Consider the following 25,715-nt stretch of genomic DNA (forward strand, 5'->3'; position numbering starts at 1 on the left):
ACCGTTGGCTATGGTATAATTATAAATATCATGTATATACTTAATATTCATATATCTTGTCTGACAGCATGATAGTACTGGTTGCATGTCTGTAACAGTATTTGAGATATTAGTTATGCATAATTATGTCATTTGACATGTTAGTTGTATCTTTTGCCGATGCATTCATTTATGAATTTATGAATAGCATTAGTTGCATATCACTAACTGCAAAGATACTACAGTTATGCATATTTTGAGGTCATCTGATATGTTAATCATATTTCTTGTCCCTTGCTTTCAATATCACACTGATCCCATTGTCCTATCTGCAACAGTGCTCGAGATATAATCAGGTCTTTGGATTATTCAAAAGTTTCATTTAAATTTGATGAGTGGTATTGTAGGTATCTGTGGTAAATTTATGCAAATTAAGTACTGTAAAGTACTTTTCACTTGGAATTAATTTTTGCTATTTTTGCTGAAGTGATGATTAAATAAATAATATTCAGTGAATATACCTTTTTATCCATATTTTACATTAAACTTGCCAAAAATCAGTGAAAATAAATTCCATACAAAACACCCAAAAAATCTTTGCAGCGAAAATTAATCCAAGCTAAAATAAAGTACCGGTACTAGTATTTTACAGTAATTAGCATGAAATTCAACAAACTAAACACGTATGTGGCCTATTCCTGAAGCATGTATGTACAATGTTTTATAGAAATCTGCAGAGTGGTTCTTGAGATATCAGTGGAAAATGTGCTCAATGTAGTAATTTAACATAGTCAATAACAAAAACTAATAATGCTCTATAGTAACTCTATACAAATTTCATTCAAATTCACTGATTTTGAGTATTTCCACCAAAATTGACAGCCAACATTATGTATTTTATGGTGTGACGGCAGATTCCAAGAAAATCAGGAAGTAGCAAAATTGGAATGTGTTAGTGCCCTCTGGTGGCCACCCCTTTCTCAAGTTATGTCAATGACTCCTTAGTTTTTCCAGCTTGCATTCAGCTTTTACATGAATCTGTGCTGCAAAGAGCCAATTATGTGTCAATTTGAAAAAAAATTTATGTGACTACACCCTCACACGGCAGGCTTCTAGCTTCCATGTCCACCCACTCAGTATCCAAAGTCCAACAAGGTAATTTTGAAGCTTTCAACTGTGCCACTGTAATAGGTGTGAAGTTGGAGAAAAATTCACATTAGCTTTATGTCAAATCTGTTTTACATCACATTTACCGGTATTTTAAATATCAATTGTGTAAAAACTAAATTGGAACTGCAAAGTATCATAATTAATATTTTTAATTAATATTAAACTTTGTTATATTTTTTACCGTGATACATCAATGTCATACAGCAAACAATATTGTTGATGAAAACATGTTCATATCAGATCACAAACACTTCTATACAACGAGAACAAATGTCAGAGTTCACATACTGAAATTTGAAAGTACAAAGTTAACTCAGCGTAAAGAAAATTTACAACAACAATATCCTATGTCTATATATCTTTATTTTAGCATTGTTTGTACTTTACAAAAATACAGTAAAGTGTTAAAAACTGGCCATAAAAGATTGTAGATGGAATATAAATATTACTTGCACATTGTCCTTTTTGTGTGGAGATACAGTCAATGTTTCAGCAGGTTCAAAAGTTAAGGAATTGTTTATAAGAAATTTAATTACATTCACAATCAAGATTTCTTGGATGTTCATGCAGAATATGGTAGCCTGGTTACTTTCCTATTGTATTGTGTGTTCTCTTGCACATCAGTCTGAAATTGCCTAGATTTTGCCTGTGCACTCAGTGGGGGAAGTGACACTGATTGGCTGATAAAAATAGCATGCTGCTAATTTGAATATGATAATTTTCCAAAACACTAGATGACAGTTTGTTTTTTCAATGTGCTATTTAGAGCAATGAGCAAAAACTAGACAACAATTCTAGAATTTTGTTGAGAGAACCAACGGAAGAATAGAAAGAAAGCAGGCAAAGAATACACATGTATATACCACCGTTTTAATAAAATTGAAACCTCAAAATCTACCCCCTGCCCCCTTCTGTTTTTCAGTAGCGAAGTAGAGAAAACAGATAAAGGCAGCTGGGCTCTTCAAAACAATGCTAAAACTTATCATTGCCCTACTATCATTCACAAATGCCAATGATTTGGACGTAACACATATATATATATATGTATATGTGTGTGTGTGTGTGTGCGTGCTCACTGTTCCAGGATGCGATCAGCATGGTATCATTCTACCTTAAGACAACAGTAGTATTCATCAACCATATTTTTCACATAATCATGCATTAAATCTTTCAGGAAATTGTTTACACTATTTACAATTGTAATTAATTCTCATCATTTCAATGATTACTTGTATCTATTTTTAGAATTCAAAAAGGAAATAAATTTTTTTTTATGTCATCACATGTCAGATTGCATCAACTTTTGACTTTATCAAATGAAAGTATGCCCTCTATGGCAGAAATAGAAAATGTAATCTAAGGTCATGTATTGACTGCATAGATATACTGAATTTGTTAGGGTATAGTTGTTATATTCACTGCAAACAAGTGCTTCCTAAAAACTGCAGTTTTGTACTTTAAAAACTAATAAATTTATTATTACTTTTTTTGTGAAAAATCTGATATTGACTATATAACATAGCAAAAATTGGCATACAGTGCAAAATACATAGTTTAAGAAGCCTTTATTTGCATCATTTCGCTTAACAAAATTGAATTTTTAATGCATCATGATGTCAATAGTGTTTTTTTTTTTTTTTTTATTGCAATGCTGTATGCTGTCCTTAATTAAAACATCGCCTGTTAAAAGGCTCTATGGATAACCAATTTGCAATTAGTGTATGACAGTGGCCTCCAATGTGTTAAAAATGTATTGTCACCCATATTTCGTTTGAAGCATTTGACATGTTAAGTAATACATGTCAGAGATAAATGCCACATTTATGGTTTTCACAAGACATCAGGGTCAGAAATCTTTTACCAATAGCCAAAAAATGTATTTACATATACGGTATGTAGACTATTACACCACAGCACATGCAGGATTTGAAGATGGACATATCACAAAATCAAAATTGGATGAAACTTATTACTTTAAAAATTGGTTTGTGACACGAACCAGACTCTTGAGTTGTTTCATGTGCAGCCCTTCACAATTTGACGCTTTTATTTATGTGACCTAGAGTAATTTGAACATTGAAATTATGTCCTTCCTAGGTCAATTGTGTTTAGACCATCTGTTTGTTGTTTTTATAGCGCTGTCCCCTAAAAATATGTATGTAGGTACATTGTATACAAAATGCCAGTTTCTGGGCCATCACCACTGACACGAAAATGCCTCATTTCAATTAAAATTTCAATAACTATCTTGTGTTACACCTCTTTCAAACCATGTCAACAACAAAAATCTCCTCGCTGCCTCATTTGCAAATTCTAGAAACAGGTTTATTTTTTTTTCCTGGCCTCAGCATGAAACTTAGTAGATAAACTGTGGTTTCAATCCTGTGAACACCATGATATTCAGATTTTACTTTGGGACCGAAGTTACTCAAGGTCTTTCAACAAAATATTACTGACAATACAACTTTAATGCACACACAGAATTCCAGTAATAATATATTATATAAAACTGATGAAGAAGTCCTAAAAGTGATATTTTTTCCATCCAATAATCAATACTATTTAAAAATTGCACATTGAACTTTAAAACACCTGTCATATACACAAGATGTGATGACATTCTTCAAAGATCACTGCCTCCGTCCTTGAGTTTGTTGACTCCATTTAACCGCAAAGAAAAGTAGTCCTGCAAACAATAGTCCCTGTAAACCGAAAAACATCATGGCCAAGAGCATTCCTACAGTAGCTATTGGTTCTACAACATATGGTCCAAGGTTCCATCGGGGGAAACCAGCATCTAGGAGTTTCTGATTTCCCACATCTATAATTGATACTTGTTGTCCCCCTCCACCATATTGATTGTGATCTTCATGCTGCACATAACCCTTAACAAAATAATAAAAAACAAGCCATGGATGGCACAGTCCCCGTTAGTTATCAAATTTAAGATATATAGTTTTGTTTATAGTAATTAGCTGGAATATAACCATGTCAGGAATATGATTTTTTAACATTAAAATGATTGACATTTGTATCTGATCGTCAAACAAGTACTTGTTCATATTGAGAGATATTGCTCTGGAACAGCATTCAAAATCAGCCATTGATGATGTATAACGAATATATAAAATTTAAATATAATAAGTCAAAGCATTTAAGAGATATGGCTCTAGAAGCCCAATCATTAAAACAAAATGGCTGCCAGTCAGCCATTTTGAATCCAATCTGATAAATAAAATGACGAGCATCAGGAAATCCACCCATGAATGCTTGATATTTGATGATTTTTTAGCACAAAAATGACCACCATTCGGCCATTTTGAATAGGATAGTCAAACCAATATATCTGTTTATCTATGACATGATGGTATAATGAATATTTAAAATTTGAAAATATTATCAGTCAAAACAAGTCGGAGATATGGGTCTAGAAGCCCAATCATTAAAACAAAATGGCCGCCAGACAGCCATTTTGAATCCAATCTGAAAAATAAATGATGTGCATCAGGAACCTTTAATGTCTAATATATGTACCAAGTTTGAACGAAATCCATCCATAAATGCCAGAAACGCTTGATATTTAATGATTGTTTAGCACAAAAAAGGCCACCATTTGTTATTTTGAATAGGATCGTCAAACCAATATATCTGTCTATCTATGACATGATGTATAATGAATATTTAAAATCTGAAAATATTATCAGTCAAAACAAGTCGGAGATATGGGTCTAGAAGCCCATTCATTAAAACAAAATGGCCGCCAGACAGCAATTTTGAATCCGATCTGAAAAATAAATGATGTGCATCAGGAACCTTTAATGCTAATATATGTACCAAGTTTGAACGAAATCCATCCATAAATGCCAGAAACGCTTGATATTTAATGATTGTTTAGCACAAAAAAGGCCACCATTTGGCCATTTTGAATAGGATCGTCAAACCAATATATCTGTCTATCTATGACATGATATATAATGAATATTTAAAATCTGAACATAATCAGTGAAAGCAAGTCAGAGATATGGCACGAGAACCTCATTCATTAATACAAAATGGCCGCTAGTCGGCCATTTTGAATCTTATCTGAAAAACAAAATTAATAGCATCAAGGTCCCATAATGTCTAATGTATATACCAAGTTTGAACAAAATCCATCTGTAAACAGTCGAGAAATGGTTGATTTTTTAGCACAAAAATGGCCGCCAGTTGGCCATCTTGAATTAGATTGTAAAACAAAATGATGTGCATCAAGGTCCTATAATGTCTAATGTATATACCAAGTTTGTACATAATCCATCTGTAAACAGCCGAGAAATGCTTGATTTTGATGATTTTTAGCACAAAAATGGCCGCCATTCGGCCATCTTGAATCAGATCGTGAAACAAATTGACGTGCATATGTATAATATCATGTATAATGTATGTGTGAAGTTTGATTGTTATTGGTCCAGGCATTTCTAAGATACAGGTCCGGACGCACGCACAGACACACACACGGACACACAGAGATCAAAACATAAGTCCCCGTTTTCGGACTGCGTCCGAACGGGAACTAAAAAAAATATTAAGCCACATGCCAATTGTTGTGAATCTTCAGATAAAAGGCTGATGACATTCCCTCATATTATATAAAATAGTATTTTTCTCTAAAGACAACCATAATAAACAATACAAATTTGACACTGTTAAGTGCATCGATTTAGACTAGTTTAGGGACAACGTCAAAAGATCGATGTCGGATAAAAAACTTATTTGCTTTAGTTTGGGGGTGGGGGTTTTGACCTCAAAAAGTTTCCATCCTACAAAAACGATTTTATTTTTTAATGAAGTAAAAAATTTTTTAGAGTATTTGTATTTGTTTGTTTTTTCTATCCAATCATGGACACAAATAACAGAAAATGAAAAAAAAACACATCCAAGACGAGAAAATGGTTTGGTCCAAGTGTAAAATCTTTTTACACACACTCCCGACAACCAACTGCTATGCCATACTACTGTCCGATTATCAATTTGTATTTAATGATGAATGTAGTCTGTTGCCATGGTAAATATTTATCAATTAAGTTTCAGTGGGGGGTAGGGGAGTTTGGGAAAAAACTAAAGGAATTAAGTTTTTTATCCTACATTGAACTTTTGATGTTGTCCCTTACTTTAAGTGCTAGTACTTAATATCCATGATGGCTTGAAAACAACAATTCACATACATGTATGACATTTCAAAATTCAATATGTGTCAAAACTAGACCAGGGCTTGCACATTTTATGAGTTGGACGTTTACTTGTGAACACTTGTTATCTCTAATGAATACTTGGAGGATTAACTTAGTCGTCTTTAATAGCCAACCATGAACCATGGTGACAACATGGCGGATAATTGAGATGCAGTCAAACAAACTTATCATGTGACACATAAACCTGCAAATGATTTTTCGCCTTGATGCCCAAAGAGTTTGTTTTTGTGCTCTTTGATATTTCTTGTATTGCAGTATTCCTATAATGCCAAGGCAATTTTATCAACTTTGGCCTAAGCACTGACTGAATGATACCTTGTACCAGCAAAATAGGTACATATAGTTAACACACAATAATAAAACAGAAATCTATGATTTAAGTCACAAGAATAAGCTTGGCTGACATTATAGTTTCATTATATACAACAAATATTATACTAACCTGTCGAGGTCGGTTTGATTGCGTATCTCGTTGTCTACCTGTAGAGCTACGTGCCCTTGGGTCATCGTCCTGTACTATATCACCATTGGCCAGAATTCGAACCATTTTTCCATTAACTGTATTTGGGGAATATAATGATTGAATTTATTGCAAAGTTTTAATACGACTAAGACTACTGGAGTATTTGCACCATACTGTCACCATCATTGAGATAAGTAAAGCTTCCTTTTTAACCCCCCTCCCCGAAAATGAGTACTACTGCCCAGTAATGTACCAGGTAGGTCTCAGATTAATATTGCTAATTTAACACCATTGATAGCTAATATAGTAAGTATTACTCATACTGCTACTGCATTTGTCAATGATTTCACTCAGAGTCAGTGGTTTGGGTCTCAGTGAATCAGTTGGTGCTAGAAGGCACAGTATTGCAGGTAGATCATGTCAGACTACTTCATTGACAGCTTTTTTTTTAACAAAGATATACTAGCAGTGTTCTCCACACATAAAATTTAAAGAGGGGTGCTAATTTGCATATAATTAGCATATTTAATTTGCATATAATTAGCATACTAATCAAACAATTCAAAGGAAATTCTTAGCACTTTTATATTTACATCAATTAAATACTGTGTACAAGTACTATATTAATGTTCTTGAATTATTTTGATGAATAAGTTAAACCACTTGATGTGTAAAAAAATATCAACTTTGACAAATGAAGAATATCAATTTTGTATTTTTTGTAAAAGTGTAATGGAACAAGCTGTGAAATTCTAGCCTTTCATTTATTTCTTTTAAATTTCTTTCAAATATTTCCATTTTTATAGGTTTTATAAATGCACTGAGATATTGTAATAGCTGACAACCCCAAGTAATAAGAAGAAAAATATTTTCACATAACAAAATTACCATTTAAAAGAAAAAGAAAAAATCGAATCCGATGACTGTAAATAAATTAATCATTATGTTGATTGCATTGTGGGTACTGAGGACAAAGGTCAAATCAGATACCGTGACATCCATGTTGTTTCAGTGTTTACTGTACATTTTGTTTTGGTGATTTATTTGATGATTCTTTTTACTTTTCGCCAATAAAAGGCAAGTAACAAGCAATTGGACCAATAAATTGTTGCTGGTTCTCCTGTTCTTAAGTATCTAAGCTAATTCAGGAATGATGAGAAAACTTGTTTTGACTATCCCAATGCGTGATTAATGCAATGCTTGTGACAATCACTTCACGCATCCATTCATTGTTTTTAGTTTAGCCAATTTTTCCCCAGACATCAAATCCATTGTCCTAGTTGTCACCTATGCCACTATCTATCTTAGTTCTTTGTTTTATCGCCTGTCAATTAATAAGAGGTCTCTCAATAATGTCGTCGGGACATCTTTCGAGAATGTGAAACCACTGTCACCGAAAACAAAGGAGGGTGCTGAAGATAAATAGAAGGGTGCTACAAATTGAAGAGGGGCGCAAATAAATTAAAGAGGGGTGCTTCGCCCCTTAAACCCCTTGTGGAGAACACTGAATACTCAACTAACAATACAATGTATTAGATCGGGACGGGAAATGTGAATGCAGGGCACTTGTTGACCGATGCAGGGCACACGACTACCTTTGCAGGGCGCATGACTTCCTATGCAGGGCGCTGCGCCCTGCTAAAACCCCTCGTGGAGAACACTGATTAGTATGTGATGTAATCCTATGCTGGGGTCTATGAATACACAAGGTATAAACAAACCTGCTAGCACTAGAGACCTCAGACCAATTACTTAGAGTCTAAATCCATTACATGTGTCAAATTTTGTTTACAACAAAAGTTGCTCTGTGTATCATACCATGTTGCATGTTGACAGACTGTCGTCAATTTGATTGATTGAAATGAGGACATGCTCTATTTCTGCAACAAGTTGCCAGTTATTGATGGTACTTGCAACACGCCATGTTGTCAACAAAAGTTGCAGTTTGTTGATATATGTATCATTGCACCTTATGATGAGAAATTAATTACATACATGTGGATTCAGGATATTAGAATCATATTCGATCTTTGAAATCTTTTTTTTTTGTTGAAAAATTTAAGCAAACGCGCACACTTTAGTATTTGGAAATATAATTAGTGGTACAGGCTTGAAGCACAGGCGCTCGGAACGTTTCTTGGCTAATAAAAAAATGACCTAAAGTGGGATCGGCATAGTTAGTCAGTCGCCGGTACATTCCTCTACTACTCATATAATAACACAAGGTAGGAAAGCGTTGACACCATGACATCGAAACTTCCCAAAAATAACACGATTTTCCAAATTATATTTCGATCCGCTTCACATAACTCAAGCATGATATCGGTAGAAACTATCGATCGACTTGCATTACCTTTATTCGAATTAAAACGGGTTAAATCCTGTGAAAATGGAAACACCCGAGCAATATGAATCAACCCATCTACGCGGATATTTTGAAGCAGAGGCCGAGCATGCGTATATGTTTGGAATTGCGCATGCTCGGGCCTCAGCTTCAAAATATCCGCGTAGATGGGTTGATTCATATTGCTCGGGTGTTTCGATTTTCACAGGATTTAACCCGTTTTAATTCGAATAAAGGTAATGCAAGTCGATCGATAGTTTCTACCGATATCATGCTTGAGTTATGTGAAGCGGATCGAAATATAATTTGGAAAATCGTGTTATTTTCGGGAAGTTTCGATGTCATGGTGTCAACGCTTTCCTACCTTGCGTTATTATATGAGTAGTAGGGAAATGTACCGGCGACTGACTAACTATGCCGATCCCACTTTAGGTCATTTTTTTATTAGCCAAGAAACGTTCCGAGCGCCTGTGGCTTGAAGACCTCCAATCATACAATGCCACCGAGGCAAGTGATGGCACTTTGCTGTAGCGGATACGTCGTATATCAAACTACCACCCCTTTACTTATACCAACGTAACTTATGCACATCTACCACAGAAAGTTACCGGAATGACCAATTTACCTGCCTTTCGTGTAAATTCATAAAACGGTATTTTCCAAACACAATTTCAAGCAGCCATCTTGTATGTATGTTTGTTTGTAGTTTGTGATCTCCAAAAGTCGTTGACCCTTTTTCAAGACATATACATATATCACTTAAACAAATACAAAATATGCTATATACTTGTATAAAATAGTAACTGTACTATTCAAATATTATTATAATCTCAGTCTATATTAAAAATGAGAGCTGTAAGTGCTTCTTTTAATAACTGATGGTGTCAAATATTTACGAACGAGGCTAATCACTTATCGCGAGACTATGCGAGACGTTGAACCAAAACATTGATTCATAGCAACGCAACACCAAAGGCTGCTGTAGTAATATTCCGGTTCATTACCAGGTAAAATTCTATTTCTAAGACTTCTCGCAGAAATAAATTGATGTTACCCATGTTGTTAATCTGGCTGTTTCCCATTCGTGTTAATTATTTAATTAGTCCCGCATTCGTAAAGCTGTGTTTACCGCTCCACGTTTGGCAGCCTGAGTGTACATCTAAAACGTTACCTCCACTACTAAATGGTGTCATTGCTTTCGTTGTTTTTCATAGTTTGATACATTTTAATGTTGTAACTTCACTATTCTGTTCAGTTTTCTAGCCCAGTTGTCTGTAATATGGACGAAATCACTGATTACTAGTATTTACTGTGAACAAAATGCAAGCCAACTAACAGCATTGCAATAAAACTCACTTTTTGCAAACAAAAATACAATATTATTAGTTCAAATGTAACAGTTGTAATGGTAAGATGATATTAAAATTACTACCTGTACTCTGTTAGCAAAACAACGAACTAAATTGCAGTACTGCTGGCTGAGTTGCTTTTTCATTCACAGTAAATAACACAATTAATTTTAACTGTTTTATAGAAATGGCAAGCTTATTTTGTATTTCACAGGGAATATATGTCACCTATGATGTCATGCTACATTTGTATGGCTTCCCAAAAGTGCAGTGCACAACCATTATTATGGTGCTTGTTCACTGTAAACAGTTAACCTAGACCGGTCACTGGTAGCATAGTGGTTGTCGCTCCAGACTCATGATTGGTAGACCCAAGTTCAAATCCTACCTTAGGCTGAACATCAAAGGGTCAACCCCTACCCTGGGTGAGTGTGCCACAGACTCAATGGGAAGGCCAATTCCACTGGCCGAGATTCATTCACTAACGAATGCGACTTTGGGGTGCTTGTGTTCGACCAAGCCTGGTTGACGCCTGGTTGACGTTTGATAGGGAGATGGCCACACAGCCCTGTCATGTAGTCCCAAACATGAATATGACTTCTGTGGCAAAATGCACTATGTGTCAGCACTAGCACTTGCAATTTGCACATACAAAAAAAAAAGTCAGGAGAGACAACGGTGACATTCAATGTCCAACACTGTCGCCTTGCACAAAAATATTTAAAAAAACAAACAGCTAACCTAGAAAAGCAGCCATATTTCACAGGAACTCATGTGCTTTATGCTCAACCACTCCATGCACATGTACAATTATCAAAATATAACTCCTTGTTGAGGTGTGACATCTTATATTATAGTTTTTGCTTATTGTGATCATGAATATAGGAATTAATATTACCGTGTCAGTTTACCTTCAACTCAGCAGATAACACACAATGGATACAGAATACCTAAAGAAACATCTAGGCTTAACATTAACACAAGCATTGGCTGAAACTGCTGAGAAGAGGCCGTTAGACCCAATTGAATATATAGCACAATGGCTCTATAAATACAAAGAAAATGAACATTATCATCAAATGGTAATATATCTGAAATTTACTTCAATGTCTACTCATGGAGGTAGAAAAGAGAAGGAGTGAGGACGCTATTTAAGCCCATGTTAATTTTATAAACATCCTTTGTCTTCGCTCTGGTTAAGCCACTTATTGTTTCTGTTTAGAAGTCGTTTTATCAGCATCATGATAGCCGCTTATTTACACAAGAAAATGAGAGTAGAACTGAAAAAAATAAATTACGTTTAAACATCGTCTATGTATATTGAATGCGCAAACCATAAATAAAAGAATTGTACATGCGCAATGACCTTTATCGAATCACAAAGGTCATTTCACACTTGTAGGTACCGGAAATTCTGCATACGGACGCTACCAAGATGTGTGATTACTTCTTTTCTGATATTTTTCATCGCAATAGTCGTCCAACTTTGGACATTGATTAAAAAAATCCCGCAAATTTCCGCAGTGAAATTTAAAGATACATGTACATGATAAGATTATAACAAGATGTTCTGACGAGTAATTTTTCATTGGTGTGCAGAACTGTGCAGATGTTGAAAATCGTGCCTTTTGTTGCAATAGATTTGGGGCATTGAGTACACTCAGCATACGTCTTTCGCTGCATTTTGTTTCATTATTGTCTGTTTGGACATGTGCAGTGCGTTGAGAATCTTCGTGAAGCTTCCGAATACAGCCGATTAACTGTGACCTTGTACAGCATGTTTGCAAACTAATTACAATGTGTACTGAGTAAACAAATCCAAAGCATCATGAAACCAGCGGAAACAATAGCGTCCTCACTCCTTCTCTTTTCCACCTCCATGGTCTACTGGTGGTATATTAGGAGAACTCTGTCATACAAAAGCATCTCAGCCTCAGTGCTTACTTGCTAAAATATGAATGTCGTAGCAATAGGCTCCCATGATTGTAGATTGAAAATGTCAATTCAAACTAACCGTGTGGTTACCACTGTATCTGTTTTTGTTGGGGGGGGGGGTATTTGTCCAGTTTTCTGTTTTTTAAATAGCTTTAAAATTTGGTAAGAATAAAATATCTTTTTTTTTGTGGATTCTCTTTACTCTGTGTAAATCTGCATGTTTTTTATCGTATATAATCCTGTGTATTGGATATTTTATTCAGTCAATTTCAGTGGCTTATTTCGTATTGGGTTTCACTATATGTGATAGATCTATAGATCAGGAGAGTGAAACAATGACTACAAGTGCTTGTTTCAAGTTTCTGTATCTTTCAAATGGTTGACCTTTTCCTAAACAACATTTCTTGCAATTGAACAAATTGTTCCCATTTTTGCAATTTTATGCTTCTCAATTGTAGTTTGGTGAGTTTTTTTTTGTAGATATTTTCAGGTTGGGGGCTAATTTTATCAACAGCCCTGTCTTTTATAGTCTCAAAATCAAAAATGTTTTTGTGATTTTTTTTTTTTCTATTTGTGCATTTTTTTTTTTATCTATTTCATTGTTATTGCTTTTAACTGATGAGAATTTATTTCAAGGATGCAATACAAATTTGTTATTTATGTACATGTATGTACTTTGGCACTGTTAGCATCGTACAAACATCCAAGAGGCCACATTCAATAAAATATTATTTGTGTGTTTGCTTGTGGTATAACTCGATGAAGACTATGGTATATTGTTTATGTTGTATAACCAAATAATTTGTAAAGTTGCAAAAAATACTCAACTGAACTAGACACCACTTTCAGCCCCTTCACACTAGAATTAATTGTCTCTTTACATTTCTCTGCTCCTTTTGTGTTTCATTTAAGCAGATTTCACTGGTCTGCAAAAACATCATGTTCTTGAGATCAATCTTGAAATAGAAATTTTTTTTAATTCCTTTTTTCACACTCATAGAAAGATGAAGAGGCAAAGCAATTGGACATTCAGCGAGAAGAGGCAGAGCAAGAAAAAATAAAGCAAGAGCAAATGAAGGAAGAAGCAGAAAAAATAGCAAAGCTAGAAGAGGAGAGAAGAGTGAGTTATTAAATTATGTTTGTAGTTGTACTGAACACAATGCTTTTCAGTAGAGAAGGAAAAAGGAATTTCATTCGTATTTTAGTTTCAAATAAATATTTTTACTGTATTGTTATGGCAGTGTTCGAAAAGATATACCGGTAATCCAATGTCACCAGTATGGAACTCACAATTTCTAGTGGAGATTATTAAACAAATTAAATTAAAAAAAAAAAATCAATACTGTTGTGTAATAGGAAAAAGAGGCACGGGCATTGGCTGAGGATGAAGAAATGTTAAAAGATAAATCAAACTTACCTGGTGCCCCAAGTTTAGCACCTGTGGCAGAAGGAGATGAACCCCCAGATGATGGCACTAAGAAAGTAGGTATTCTATTTGATGTACAGTTACAGTGATGTATTTGTCCGTAACATCAGTTCCAACAATTTTGAGTGAGTCAAAATGTTGAAAAATCATTTTGATTCCCCATTTGATTTGCTAATGAAAGCTCTTGAGTTGTGTTATCATACATGAATGTGCGGTGCAGTAATTTGGAACAGTGATGAATATATCTCGTACAATTTGCACAAAACACTGATAAACCTGATATTATCTTCAAAGGGAAAAGCTATAATATAGCACATGAATATGTATTTTTATTTATTTACCACAAATTTTCAGTGTCTGTTTAATCTTAATATTTGGTTTGACTTAGTGATATGTTTATTTATGTATGAATATAATTCTATTCATACATTCAATGCTGCAATTTAACCCTACCTTATTAGGAGGTGTGATTTCCAAATAAGGAATACACTCAGTTTCATTCGCACCATTTCATTTACAATATATTACCGGTATGTCATGTAATGTAAATGTTATATTCTCACTGCTACAAAATTTCACAATAACTTACCACTCTGCACCAAACATGAAGTAATACATAATGTGGCATTAGTTATCTATCTCAGTTCTTTACTTGTATGTATTCACCTAGATATACAAGAATTTTGAACAAAATGATGTACACCCAGTATGCCACTTAATACTCTCAGTGCACTCTAGTGTTTGCAAGTGCAGTATGTTGTGTTTTACTGTTTCTCATTGATTTTCTTTCAGTTAGGATGATGATGGCTACAAATTTGTGAAAAAAATCTTAAGTTTAAATGATGACACGACATTTGTTTTCACAGGAGGGTGAGGCAGAAGGAGAAGAGGCGAAAGCGGAGGGGGAAGCCGAGGAGGGTGAAGGAGAGAAAACAGAGGGTGCTGAGGGTGAAACAAAAACAGAAGAAACAAAAACAGAAGAGGAGGCAAAAGAGGGAGAAGGGGAAGAAGGTGAGGCTAAAAAGGATGGTCAGTCTGCACCTCAAAGCCCCGAACATGTCGCAGACACCCCTTCAGAACAACCAACAGATACCGGTACTCCAGCTGATCCACCCACAGAAGAACCCTCAGAGCCCGAGAAAACTGAAGAAGCTACCAGTTAAACCACTCACTCTATACAAAATTTCGCAATTTGCTTGGAGAGTGTCAGAGTGTGTTGAAAAAAAGCTGGTAGCTTCTACATAAATTCTACCCTTTACATGCACTACCATTCTATTCCATTGCCTATAACTTTCTTCTGCATCTATATAGCCACTCCAGGTAGACTTTCCTATTTTCTCCTCACTAGAGTAGACACCTAGCGTGATAACCACTAATAATTCACATGCATATTTGATAATTATTTCACCTGCTTTTTATAGTCACTAACTGATAACATGCTTTTATATTTAACACTCACAGCGACCGAAGAAGAATAGAGAAGAGTCTGTAAAATAACTGGACTGTAGTGCACAGATCTTTCACCATATTAACATTAGTCACTCATGGTGGATGCTTTAAATATCATAGCAGTTGTGTTAAGGTGTCATAACATTTTGGTGAAGGAGTCCATGCTATTTTGAAGAACAGCTTTTAGAATGTTCCAAATCATTTCTAAAAAGTCTTCAAGCAGCTAGCACCAGCATACATCATCCCATGTTTTGAAATTATCATTATTATGATTTTAAGTCAATCTTAGAAGGCAACTGATTGACATTGTACAGATTAATTTTTTTTTTAATTTGTTAAAATTTTTTTTCATTTCCGTTGTGATGTACTTTTCTTACTTTGTGAAGTATGAATACATTATTTTATTGAAGAATAGTCAGTTTGTTGTGGTTTTTCGTGAATGGATTTTAAAATTTACTCGCAATGTGACATTCTTGCTGGTGGGCATTTATTAGCTCTTTTCACAAACCGTAGGTGAATTGTGGAGACAGAAGGGTACAGAGACCTAATAAAACTTCATATATGAGACCAAAATAACATTAGGGGTATTCAGATTTTGAAGAAATGTGCCCTGTTGCGACCACACTGGAAATTCGTTATACACATGACTGACCATGGTTTGGGTGACTTAGCGCCCAGGGTACTTAGCTCACAAAATCATGATTTTTAGGGGTGGGCACCCCACCCGAAAAATAGACCAAATACAAATTTTCTTTCACCATGTGCTAGATTAGAGGGAATAGCGTGTCTTTTTTTTTGGTGGAATTAAAAATAGTTTCATCGTTCACAACACTTTTACAATGATGAAACAGAAATGATCACAAAAAATATGTATATTTTATTACAATATTATCAACATACTACCAGAACTGAATATGGAATTAAGTATTTACCGCTTTTCACAGTTAAGTGGTCATTGTCAAAGCATAGTTTACGCACAATTAACAGGTCACGGTTTACAGGTTTGATGACAATGATTTTTTTGATATTTCTAACTAAATTATTCAAGAAGTCAGTACTTAAAGTTTACTATTATAGAAAAATAACTTATCCAATTTCACACATTGAACAGTGGTTGGACCACTGGACTCGCATTTAGCAAACATTTTGAGATTATTGATGTCAAAGTTTGCACACGAGTAAACAAAAAACAAACAAGAACAGACACTATTTGCTGTCACATCCGTAGATATATCTTTCCATTGGAAGTACTTTTCCCCAATGTCATTATTACACATGCTAGGCATATTAGCCAATGAAGCTTCAATAAAAACAAAAGCAATGTACACTTTCACCTATAGGGGAATATTTTGTTGAAGAATGTTAATTTCAACGGTGACAATTATTAAAAATGCAGCTAGGTTTACTGTTGCTGTGAATCATGATGAAAGCATCAAGTTGAGGTTGCATGATTAAGAGAATTAATGTTTTTGTACTTTGGGTACATGTGTTACGAAATGAACGTAGTGGTGGGAAACTTTGACTCGCATGCAGATAACTCTTACACTGTAGAGATATCAGGTTCGACCCAAAGGAATACACATTAGCCCATTGTAGATAGTCCAGTCTTATTCATCCAAAGATTACGTAATCTTTCAAAACTCCCCAATAAAAACTCTTAAGGCATAGCTCTATTGAAGAACAAAAATGGAGATATGACCATCAAGAACAACTACCGTCCTATTGCAATTACAACAGTAATATCAAAACTAGTGGCAGGAACACTTGCTTCTTGAGAGATGTGAACTCTACCTCATGACTACCAGCAATCAATTTGGTTTTAAAAAGAATCATTCTACGGATTTCTGTGTTTTCGTTTTAAAAGAGCTTATTCGTCATTATAACTCTCTCGGTAGTAATGTCTTTGTTTGTTTGTTTTCTTGATGCGTCAAAAGCTTTTGACAAAGTCAACCACCATACATCATACGATTTCTTGTGAACTGGTAATCCTCGCGACTATTCTCTGTATCTCATGGGATGCAACAAGGGGGTGTTATGTCGCCAGTCTTATTCAATGTGTATGTGGATAACTTGAACACCCAGCTCAAAAATACCATGAGCGGGTGCCTAGTTGGCAAAACATTAATTAATAATAACCTTAGTTACGCTGATGATATGTGCCGCGCGTGATCGCGCCCTCTATCAAGGGTTTGAGAAAACTTTTACATGTTTGTGAAATCTATGCGATCCATCATGATATTGAATATAATCTTACCAAAACAAAATGTATGCACTTTTCAGGACGTCTTAAACTTGACACTTTACATGCAATTACTATATATGGTATTGACATTAACTTTATTGGGAACTTTACTCTTACCTCGGTCACGTATTGACTACGAATTTAAATGACAGTATGGATATTGACAACCAGAGACGGTCGTTCTGCAAGAGTGCTAATTACGTAGATTCGCCAAATGCAGTTATCGTGTGAAACGTATTTTATTTAAGACGTTTTTTTCCAATTTTTATTGCAGCCAATTGTGGAGCACTTATCGTAAATGGAACATGAACGCTCTTAGAGTATGTTATAATAATGCATGATTCCGCAGACTGTTATCCAAGTGACTGTAGCGCTAGTACATTTCCGTGTATTTATCGTAATCTCATTTTTAAATTTAATGAACGTGGGCAGAGGTCGTCAAATCGTCTGCTTTTGAGTCTGTATAACCGTGACTCTGATATACAGTGGAAGTCAGCACTTTTCCGAGTCCAACACTGGAAAAATCAGCTGTACTAACTTATACATTTATTTGTTTGTTCTCTTCTGTTCTGCTATGGATCTTATGATTCGAAATAAAGCAATAATAATAGCAGAGTAAACAAACCAATCGCTGAGCCGTTGGCACGATCACATGATTACCATAATTGTGTCTCACGATTAAAGCACTGCAAAGTTGACATTACTGAATACAATTTAATAGTAAAAAATGTATTTATAACATTTCTGCAATATATGTTTATAATGTCTACTTTAAACATGCAAGTTTTTGAACCTAAATATTGTTGTAACGTCGTGTGAACCAAATGTGCGTACGCGATGTCGTTATGGTAACACATGACCAGTTTTTTCTGTATGAACAATTAGCCTTGCTTTTCAAGTTGTTGTTTGGTCGGTATGGGGGGGGGGATTTTCGTACAATTAATAACATGCAAACCCACAAGATTATGTTTTATATACATTAAAATTTGCAGCTGACATGTGGCTCGATGCTGAACTGCAGCTAGGCTCGATGCTCATGTAACAAATATGATATAGAACAATATATTCTTCAGAATTTCATTGGCCGCTGAGTTATCTTTGAGAGTGAGAGCAACATGACGTGTTTTAATTAATGTTTCATTCTCTACCACCACCCCGCCCACTGTTCGATTAATGTGGCTGTGGGAATTCGGTTCGAATAAATCGCCACGTTTAATAAATCTCCACAGAACATACAGCAGACTCAAGTGATCGAGTTCAAAAGAAAGTCGAAACGACTTCTTTATTCATGGATAGAACGCTGAACATTTCAACCAGTAATTACAGCAGTAGTACAAACTTCTGTATTAAAACTGTGAATGCCCTTGATGAGGGGCAAATAGGTGAATAACTTGAAAAACTATGAACTAAATTCAAATGTGGACTCCATTGAAGACCGCCATATCCATCGAGACAAGGAATCATGGGTAACACTTGCATAATTATTAGCATGTTTGAGGTCGATTCCATTGCTCATAGGGGGTAACTCTTAATGTACGAATACATGTAAACGATCTAACAGTGCAATAATATGGTAATTGTTAGCCAACAAACAAACACACATGTTGACCTGTGCCCCGACAATTAACAACTTATACCATAAAGAAAACTATATAGTTGACAAATCCAGCGAGAATTGTTTTGTACAATGTACAACATCGAATAGTTTAGCTTAGCTCATCGTTCGTTCCATGTTCATTTATAAAATTACAATATACCCCTTTGTGTAAAGTGTGACGTTTACAAGATTCGTTTGTACGAAGTCTACATCATAGTATTTCATGTATTTATTTTGTGTTTACCTTCCTCGGATCTCGCGACAAAACAAATTGGATTTAATATCGTCGAGGTGCGGGAACATCGTTAGGCAAAGGTCATGCAATGTCATACGAATCATCATTTTCTTGTGTATTCAAATACAACATTGTTTGACCAGGTAGTTGGCCATAAACCAACTGTGTACCAAGACCAGACCTAGATGTCTACTCAGTTGGTCATAGATCAGTTGGAAATGTTCATTAATTATGTACAATAAGGATGTAGTTACGTAATAACATATAAAACAAAATTCGATTGTGTACCTTATTTTGATAAAATTGCGCGAATATTATTCAAATTATTAGAACAACTCGTAACAGGATACAACTAAATTAAAGCATAATAGAATTTGATATTACTCTTTAAAACCCAGCTTTTGAAATAATTCAAGACATCAAACATTACCCTATAAGTAAAATTATACAATACTTTTACCCTATGTCACCAGCCTACAATTTCTAGTTGAATCGAATTATATATACAAGGCAAAAACACACACAAACAAGCTGCTATCTGATTGGTCTGATTGTTAAGTGTTAGGGTTGGGTAGCCAATCAGGTGCAATCTTGTGAATAATTTCGAATTGACTCATAATTCCGGGTGTGGCAACATATCGTCACCACTGGAACCAATGGTAAAAGTGTTCTAATGCTGAAAAAATGGCCATCATTCACTTAAATACAACCATCATTTTCTCACTAAGTCTGCCCAGTTAAAATACTTACTAATACAGTGGGTCTGCCATACCCAGATGACGCTTAAGTTTCATGTACCAACACTTATCATTAACGTTCATTATATACATATCGTGTCCATATCTGAATGTAATTAAAGGCACAAACACGCACACAAATTACAGTATGTATCAATGGCGGAACTCAAGATGACGTCATCAACACGATGGAACACACTCACACAATCTGTCCACGTTTCTAAATAAGAGTGTTGTCAAACAAATTTCTTGTGCGATTTTAAATTATCCGGACTTTCATTCAGAAATCGCAGTTTTAAATTTATACAAGCTATAGCAATTCCGCTTTGTAAACTGAGTCAAATGGCGATAGGCACCGCAGTATAATACATCACCGGTCAACAACTCTTCTACGTAACCACCCAAACCAGTTTAAACTGGTTGTGACCGGTTGAAATACAGTATTCTTCATCCCTATCCACTGACTCGTTTTTATATTTTGCTACGTTAAGTTTGTCTCCGTAGGCAACCCCAGCACGTGTTACCGCTTAACACAATATGATCTATACATTACGTATGCAAACACCTACTGTCATTTAAGTCGTTTTGTTTTTATATAAGAACCGAAGTATCCCGTCAGCCTGTCACCAGTTGACATATGTGACTACTAATCGGGTCACTAATACCTGTACAATAAAAAACTATATGCATGGACATTTCACTCAATTATGGCGACAGATGGCATTGGCATGCCTATACAATCCCAAACTTCCGATGAATTGGGGTCATCTGATCCCGTTATCTAGAATGTTTTTCCTTCGAAATACAACAAATGATATCTGGTATACAAAAATGTTATGGTGTTCAATCTATGCAACATTTCTTCTTGGCATATAATAATAGCCGGTGGCGGTGTAATGGATAATGTGTGCTCACATAAGTGAGGATGAGTTTTCGAGTCCACGTAGTATTAGGGTTGGGAGAATAGGAATGATAGAGGCGATACCAAGGGACAATAACAACAATGTTGATTATGTCTAATATTCACGTCATCAACGCACATTTAATCTAAAAATCCTGATTGTGACTGCAAACCTGCCAAGGAAATTCAAATTTACAATCGGAGAAAATATCCCGTCGATCTAATAAATATAGTCTGCCAGATATTCACATTTTAAAATTAGCCCTGGATGAAATGATAACAATTAATTCAAACTGGGTAAGGAATATTAATGCTACACTGGGACATGATCTAATTAAAATAAAAAATGATCACAATATAGAAAATTGGGACCAAATACTAAAAAAAGTAAAACTCAGACTATCTGACATTTATATTCAAAGATGGAGAGAAGAACTAAATTTTAGTGAAACCAATGAAAATAGGGGAACAAACCTGAGAACATACAAATTATTCAAAGTAAGTTATAATATGGAAAATTATTTGCAAAACATTTCAAATTTCAGCCTCAGGAAAATGCTTTCAAAATTCCGTCTGAGTTACCACAACTTAGAAATAGAATTAGGTAGAAGAACAAAGTCCAAAATAGAATTAGAAAATAGACATTGTAATAAATGTAACACTAAAGCATTAGGAGATGAAAAACATTTCCGGCTATTTTGTACTGGCTATATAGAACAAAGAAAAAAACTGTTTGATGAGTGTGCAATAAATATTTACACAATGGATGTGAATTCTATATTTAAAAAGATTATGGAGAATAATATAGCCTTAGCAAAATACTTAAAGAGCACAATTTTTTTTAAAAACCACAGAAAGTAATTAATTTATTTTTTTCTTTTCTTTTACTAACATTTTATTTTATCTCTTTTGTATTGTATGTTTTTTGTATTCTTTTGTATTTATGTTCATTACCTTCCAAAACCCCTCTGAAGGTTTTTAGTAGTGTCATAAAGTTATTATTATTATTATTATTATTATTATTATTATTATTATTATTATTATTATTATTATTATTATTATTATTATTATTATTATTACTATTATTATTAATATTTGTTTTTACTTTTTAAAAATTACTTTTCCATTTGTTTAATTATTTGTAATATTATTTACTCATAAAATTCGTATTCACAAAACTATGCATTTTGATAATTCAATCGTTAATTTATTTATTCGGAAATTGTAACGAAAAATATTCATACCAACAACATAAATTGGCTTGGAAACCATATTCGAGTCAAAATTGCATTCCCACTTTGCATGATCTGTAGATCTCACTGAGCACTGTAAGCTCCGACGCTTATCCAACAGAATGCTGTACTAGAATGTATACACGCTTTCTATAATATCGTAAAGCGGACTTGACTGATTGAAATTAAAAGTCTGTTTGAACTATTGTGATCATAATTATCAGTTCATGCTTCCTTTCACATATTACATAGTGGCAATGCAACTTCGAGATGTACTGCGTACAATATATAGATGCATTTTCATGCGTAATTTTAAAGGGCGGTTGTCGTCGCGCTGCGCATATATGCGACATTTGTGTTGATAAACACTGATTTTCCCATAATCCAATGCGCTCTTCTAATGGAAATCAAAAGTATGAGGTTTGACCTGGGCGCGACTTGCACTAATTACCGCCGGTGACTCCTTCGATACCTTCCAATCACCTAAAAATACCGAATTAAAGCTTGGTAACGTCTCAGTTAGTAGTAGTACCCGTTGATCTGCGCAAAGCCAAAGTCGCCATCTTTGTTTAAATGAGACCCATATATCTCGCGCATACGTGGCGCGACGACTACCGCCCTACCGAACTCTAACTGCAAGTGCGGCAATTAAAGCACGGTGGTCGTCGCGCAGCGCGTGTTCGAATTTCATGTAAATAATCAATGTATTTTACATGCGTTGTATACGTCGCTATGGGTCCCACATCTAGCAGGACGCGACGACCATTAATTACTCAAATTACTCTGGTTTATCTGTTTTTTCCAGTTTAAAAAAATATGAGCTGGCTGGAGCCTTCATCCCTTGTCTATTTCTTACACTACATACCAGCCGATACCCCCCCCCCCCCGCTCATAAAGAGTGCGTACAGTTGATCATAGTTCCTGGGCTCCCTGTGATATAATTACGCCTGATCATACGTTTGGCACTTTTCACTTCATTGTCCGAGAACAGAATATGTAAGCATCTGGATGTCATTTCTTAATACATACACCCACTATATGTAAACTTTTCAAGTCGTATTGTCAAGAATGCATATCACAACTGGAAAATCAGCAGATAAGTATGACAGCAGATAACACCAATGTGATAATTGTATATATATATAACAGTTACAAAATTGATCACAGTACAAAGAACGATGTAGAATGGAATCTGCCTTTTAATGTCACGTAATATACATGTACAAGTTCTTTAAGGAACATACACACGTTGTAAATTATATCATCACATATTACAACTATATTAATCCTATATCATTGTAGGAACTACGAAATCAAATTAATTTGGGAATATCGAGGAACAATTTTAATATTGATGTAACTGACAACATTTCGATATTTACAAAACAATGAACCACTGGTTGCACAAAGATAATGAATGACCTTTAGGAAGCAAATAGTGTTATGTGTCCATGGTGACTCGAAGGATGGTCGAATAGATTCACTAAATCTCTAAACATTCGCCGAAACTGAATGATACACTTTGCATTGGGTGGCAGAGCGTCTCAGTGTCACGCCGCGTAGTGTTTGATATGGGTCCCATACGACGCGTACAGCGCAGCTTTCCTATGTAATTTTCACCATGTGAGCAACAACATTTGTGCATTTCAGAAAATCTGTTTTTACGTCTCCATTCCAACACTAACGCGTACAACGTCTTTAAATTAAGTAATAATGCATAACATTTGATCTATTGAGGTCAAGCCATTTCTATGCCAAATAATACATCTCCATGCAATTACCACGAAAGAAACAAATGGTCATGAGACTATTTCATTCTCTCCCTTCATCCACTGATATTTGTACTCATTGACGTACACTTTCACCGTTCACGCTGTGAGAATCGTTCTGGAACTTTAATGTTCTCCCAAGCTGGACGTACACGCTCACTGCCTATTTGCCGTACACGCTGTGCGAATCGTTCGGGAACCTGAATGTTCTCCCAAACAGGACGCACACCGCGACGCGCATTGTTTATTTTCTTCTTATTGGGTTCAAAGAGTTTCAAATTTTCCAATTGTTCTACTTTTGTTGTGATTGGATCGTGTAAAAGTAGTTCCTGTGGAATATTGAGTTTTTCCCAATTGTGCCCTACTGTTCCCGGCATTGATGGGCCGACTAGCTCTTCTATTCTTTCTGTAACTTGGGCAGGGTTTTTCAAATATGGACGCATATGTTTATTACTTGGACCTTGTAAAGGAAGCTGTGAAGGTATGTTGCGGTTTTCCCCATCGCGTTGCGTGTAGTGTATTGCTCCCAGCTGTACGGGACTGACTCTGTCTTCCATCTTTTGTGTAACCCGAACAGTGTTTTCCAAATTGGGATGAGTGTGTTTAACACTTGGACCATATAAAGAAAGTTGTTCGATTTCATCATCTGTTCCCATTTCTTGATGTACAGAATATCCTGGCATTTGTTGTTGTTCTTGTTGGTCACCTCTCGAATCTTTTTCAAATAAGTTGTGAGCAGTATTGATAGACACACCTCTATGATTCACTAACCTGGGACAGATTGTACAGGTTACACTCTCTTTGTCTATAAACCAATATCCCATTTCTTTTGCACGTTGCTCTTTCGCTTCAACACCTCTATCAAGATTATTAAGAATGACGATTGGGGCAGCCCTTTTTCTCAATTCGTAGTTACCTGGAATATACCAGGCACCAGTGATAAAATGATCACGTGAAAGCCATTCAATGTTTAAGTCTATTTCTTTGATAATATAACCTAATATGTACTGCTCCGATGGGAATTCTGCTGTTACTTGTTCTGAATCATCAAACGTTGACATGATAGTGTGGTATGTATCACGTAGCTTATTCCATGCCGTCTTTGTTGCATCAGTGGCGTTTAGAAAAAGAAACCCAGCATTGATTGTATCACCAGTGGAATAATTGTTTGAAATCGATATGACATCTTTATCCTTAATTTTGTAAAATTGTAGCAAAGGATTCCCAAACCATGTTGCATCTGCCTCACAAAGAAAAACTGAAATACCATTCTGTAAGAGCAAGTTGATAATATACACTCGAAAGGACATGAATTTGAAGTAAATGCCTTTGCTATAAGTCACACTTTCTGGCGTGTCATATTCAACCAATACAACATTTAATGCTGGTCTCCAAGATTTCAGCCCCCGGTATGCCTCTGCATCTGTTGCTATGAACAAAACACGAGGTACGATGAGTAGGCACTTAATATTACATATCCAGTTTCGAGTAAGTTGTAAGAAGTCTTCATTGAACATTTGGATTGTGACAAATCCATATTGTTCTTGAATATGGTGAGCAGCTTCGATCAACTCACCATGATTTGGACTCTGTGGTTTAATTTCCCCCATCGTGTATTCATCCGGTGTTACTTCATTTTGTTCGTCATATGTGTAT

At 35.2% G+C, this 25,715-nt stretch overlaps 2 protein-coding genes across 7 annotated transcripts; one reads left to right on the forward strand and one right to left on the reverse strand.

The window, feature by feature from the left end:
* Positions 1–1,492: 1,492 nt before the first annotated feature.
* On the reverse strand, positions 1,493–9,886 carry LOC100374742 (protein FAM241B-like). Of its 2 annotated transcripts, none has more exons than XM_078012780.2 (3): positions 9,817–9,886; positions 6,823–6,938; positions 1,493–4,034 (listed from the first exon to the last, which is right to left on the reverse strand). In XM_078012780.2, exons 2-3 carry the CDS (start codon positions 6,925–6,927, stop codon positions 3,780–3,782), a joined length of 360 nt encoding a protein of 119 aa, XP_077868906.1. In that variant the 5' UTR covers positions 6,928–6,938; positions 9,817–9,886; the 3' UTR covers positions 1,493–3,779. The 2 variants fall into 2 exon arrangements, with proteins under 2 accessions (XP_077868906.1, XP_002738922.1); XM_002738876.3 differs by having other exon boundaries at positions 9,813–9,885.
* Positions 9,887–10,103: 217 nt separating this feature from the next.
* Positions 10,104–15,764, forward strand: LOC100374890 (uncharacterized). 5 transcript variants are annotated; one of them, XM_006821635.3, is made up of 6 exons: positions 10,104–10,194; positions 11,459–11,618; positions 13,472–13,591; positions 13,828–13,953; positions 14,764–14,908; positions 15,359–15,764. In XM_006821635.3, the coding sequence occupies exons 2-6, from the start codon at positions 11,472–11,474 to the stop codon at positions 15,373–15,375; spliced, it is 555 nt and encodes a 184-aa protein (XP_006821698.1). In that variant the 5' UTR covers positions 10,104–10,194; positions 11,459–11,471; the 3' UTR covers positions 15,376–15,764. The 5 variants fall into 5 exon arrangements, with proteins under 5 accessions (XP_006821698.1, XP_002738924.1, XP_085350172.1 ...); XM_002738878.3 differs by having other exon boundaries at positions 11,462–11,618; XM_085494046.1 differs by having other exon boundaries at positions 14,764–15,379.
* The last annotated feature ends 9,951 nt before the right edge of the window (positions 15,765–25,715 follow it).

This window comes from Saccoglossus kowalevskii, chromosome 19 (assembly GCF_978046115.1).
Source record: "Saccoglossus kowalevskii chromosome 19, keSacKowa6.1, whole genome shotgun sequence".
Taxonomy (NCBI): Eukaryota; Metazoa; Hemichordata; class Enteropneusta; family Harrimaniidae; genus Saccoglossus; species Saccoglossus kowalevskii.